This window comes from Oryza sativa, chromosome 8 (genome assembly GCF_034140825.1).
Source record: "Oryza sativa Japonica Group chromosome 8, ASM3414082v1".
Taxonomy (NCBI): Eukaryota; Viridiplantae; Streptophyta; class Magnoliopsida; order Poales; family Poaceae; genus Oryza; species Oryza sativa.
In genome coordinates this window covers 12,322,095-12,325,331 of record NC_089042.1, presented here as the reverse complement: position 1 = coordinate 12,325,331, position 3,237 = coordinate 12,322,095, and the positions used below count along the sequence as shown (strand labels likewise).

Here is a 3,237-nt window from a genome sequence, read left to right as displayed (position 1 = left end):
TTTTCAAACTGCTAAACGGTTGTATTTTTTTGCAAAAAGTATTTTACGAAAGTTGCTGAAAATCATATTAATCCATTTCTAAAAAAAATTAGCAAATACTTAATTAATCACGTGCTAATGGACCGCTCCGTTTTCCGTGTGTACATCCTGTGTTGGGAAGACTGGCTTCCGAACGCAGCCTTAGGGCCCATATTATGTGGAGGGATGAATTGGGGTGCTCGATGGGAAGGCGAGGCTGTTGCAGCCTCGCCGCCCCGGAGCCTAGGTGAGGCCGAACATAGAAGAGGGGAGACTAGAGATATGTTTAACTTCTTTTTTGATTGATTCCAAATGACTGCGGTGAGGTCCTCTAACAAACATCCTAACAACCTTATCTAATAAAGCCTAACAAATCTCCTAACAACCTTATAGGGAGGCTGAGTTCTGCCCATAACACGTGATTAATTAAGTATTTATTAAGTATTTGCTATTTTTTTTTGCTAAAATGGATCAATATGATTTTTTAAGCAACTTTCGTATATAAACTTTTGCAAAAAACGCACCGTTTAGCAGTTTGAAAAGCATGCGCGCAGAAAACAGAGAGTAGGGAGTTGGGACTAGCTCTTGCAAACAGAGCCCGAGTCTTTGTGCTACCAAGATCTATATAAGTGTTAACTTCATGATAAAAAATGAAACATGAGATTCTAATCAGGTGGTACCGTGGTAGTACCTTCCTTGAATGTTTTTTTCTAAGTAAGAGAAGGGATTCAATTGAAATTTGCAACCAACATAATGAAATCACAAGACAGAGAAACATCTAAGCTATGTGGGTGGACACTAAGTTAGAGTACATAAGCAACTTGAAGAATTCATGTAGCCCATCACACATCAGAACCGTTTTGATAAATCAGGTGCATTGCTGAAGTGCAGTATCATCTTGATTAACTGCTCCTTTTCAAATCATATACATATATAGCTACAAATTTCAAGAATCAAGTTAAGAAGTGATGCAGCATGTCCTGCCAGCATAACATGTAATGCCAAGAGTGACGATTGCCGACCTCCACAAGAATGAACACAGAAAATGAGGATGAAGGGGATCCCCTAATAATTTACAGGGTTATACAGATTAAAATTGCAATTTGCCGCCACGAGGAAGTTATAAGCATAAGGAACTATACCAAAAGGAGGAGGATTGCGATAGTGGCATAGTGCCATCAAGAACACTGTTTTTTTGGGACATGAGAACCAGTTGCCCAAGTCAACAACCATAGACAAGTAGAAGAGAACGAAGTTGATGAAGTGATATATGCATAGCAATTAGGCCATGTACTTTTGCTTGATCAATCTGCCTAAGGGATTAGATTATGCAATATCTGATAATCTTGACATCACCTAAAAAGATCAGGAGGAGAGCAGAGTAGAATGTAATCCGCAATTGACATGCCATGTGCATTGCAGTTAGTTACATATGAAACCAAAGCAGGAAACATATGTAGTTTGTTGGTTAGGCATGTAACAAGTGTAGCAAAGATACCTAAATATTGCTAGCTGTAAGCTATCAGAAAAACGCAATTGAACATAACAGAATCTTATTTTCCTCACAATTGGAATAGCGAAATTGCAAGAGACAACGATATTTTGCTTAACACATTGTTATTGCCTCAGAAACAATAATCATGTCTTAAAATCACCAAGAGTACAGCAATGGAGTATCACCTAGTTAAGGAAGAAGCTTTCCAGCCATAAAGCAGGCAAACTTATTGCTCCGGGAATACTCATACGGCACGCCGGCCACGGTGAGCAACCGCTCGAGGACCTGCTTGGCCTGCTCGGGCTCCGCCGTTTCACACTCCAGCTCGTAGTTCGTACCAAAGTCGAAGCGCGTCTCGTCGAGCTCCACGACGAGCCCGAGGGTGTCGCCCTCCTCCAGCTGGTACACGGCGCGGGTGTTCCGGAACCCGCCGAGGCAGACGAACGGCGCGGCGTCCCCGCCGACGCCGTACTCTTCGGAGACGAGCCGAATGATCGGGGACTCGACCCCGCCGAGGCTTGCCGGGTCGTCGACGCAGGCGAGGGCGATGGCGGGGTCGAGAGGCTCCTCGACCTCCTCGACGCGGCTGACGCCCGCGTCGATGCGCGGGCGGCGCTTGAGCGCGAGGACGGCGCGGGAGGGGGCGCGGTCGTCGAGGCCGTAGAGGCGGACGCGGAGCGCGGCGGTGGCGGCGGCGAGGGGGCGCGCGGCGGCGTCGAAGAAGAGGTTGCGCTGGGCGTCGGTGCGGCGGAGGCGGGGCGCGAGGAAGGAGGAGAGGCGGCGGTGCGCGCCGGCGTCGGGGAGGCGGAGCTTGATCTCGACCTCCATCAAGGCGGGCGAAGGGGGGAGAGGAGAGGCTAGGGTTTGGGGTTGGGATTGGGATTGGTAGGGAGGCCGATGCGGTGGGACTTGGAGGGCGCGGCGCCAGGCGGCGGGTGGAGGAGGTGGAGGAGGGGGTTGGAGTTGGAGGGCGGCGGGGTCGTGGTCGGAGTGGATGAGGCGGTGGGGGTGCTGGCCGCTGCGGCGGCGGCGGCGCGGAGGTGGTCTTCGAGCTCGTCGCGGTCGGAGGAGCGGAGCTCGATGCGGGTGGGCTTGCGGCGCAGCATCGATGTGAAAGGAATGGGTTGGCCCGGTGCACTGTGGTGACCGGGTGGGCTCGGGATGAGATTATAATGGAGCTGGAAAATAAACTGCGATGAAAAAAATCTTAAAATTAAAAATTTAAATTTTAGCTTGTCGGTGACATGGGACCGGGGGTATCTTGACTAGAGGTTTGGGGCAGCCGCGGTCACCCACGTGGCCTGACCCCCTCGGGGGGGTCGGGCCCGAGGGTGACGTGGCCGCCCCTCCCTCTGTCTCCCCGAGGGGTCGGGCCGCTCCCGTTTCGGCCCCGAGGGCTGGGGCGCCCCGACCCCCTGTGGGTTTGGCGCCACGTGTGTGGGTGAGCACAGCGGCGCTAACCTAACCGCGTTTATTGCGGGTTGGACGAGCGCCCCACGCCGCATTTAAAAAAGCGTAGCACGCTCGTTCGGTCTGTGACAGGTCACAGTGTGTGACCGGTCACAGACCGGTCAGATCGCGGGTTAGGTGGCAACAGACGGCCTTTTACACGCCTCGCCCTGTCCCGTCGGAATGATGAGAGCCTCTAGGCACTCGTCCCTAGCCGGAGCCGGCGTGCTAACTCCTGGAGTTAGCACGTCAGTCCCGGCTAGATTCATACCAGG

At 51.8% G+C, this 3,237-nt stretch overlaps 1 protein-coding gene across 1 annotated transcript; it reads right to left on the bottom strand.

Moving 5' to 3' along the window:
- Positions 1 to 1,554: 1,554 nt before the first annotated feature.
- Positions 1,555 to 2,654, bottom strand: LOC4345210 (triphosphate tunnel metalloenzyme 3). The gene has a single exon (XM_015793216.3). The coding sequence runs from the start codon at positions 2,339 to 2,341 to the stop codon at positions 1,703 to 1,705; it is 639 nt and encodes a 212-aa protein (XP_015648702.1). The 5' UTR covers positions 2,342 to 2,654; the 3' UTR covers positions 1,555 to 1,702.
- Positions 2,655 to 3,237: the final 583 nt, after the last annotated feature.

Bases quoted from the DNA above. Each gene is read 5' to 3' on its own strand.
- LOC4345210 (XM_015793216.3), bottom strand. From the start codon at position 2,341: ATGGAGGTCGAGATCAAGCTCCGCCTCCCCGACGCCGGCGCGCACCGC.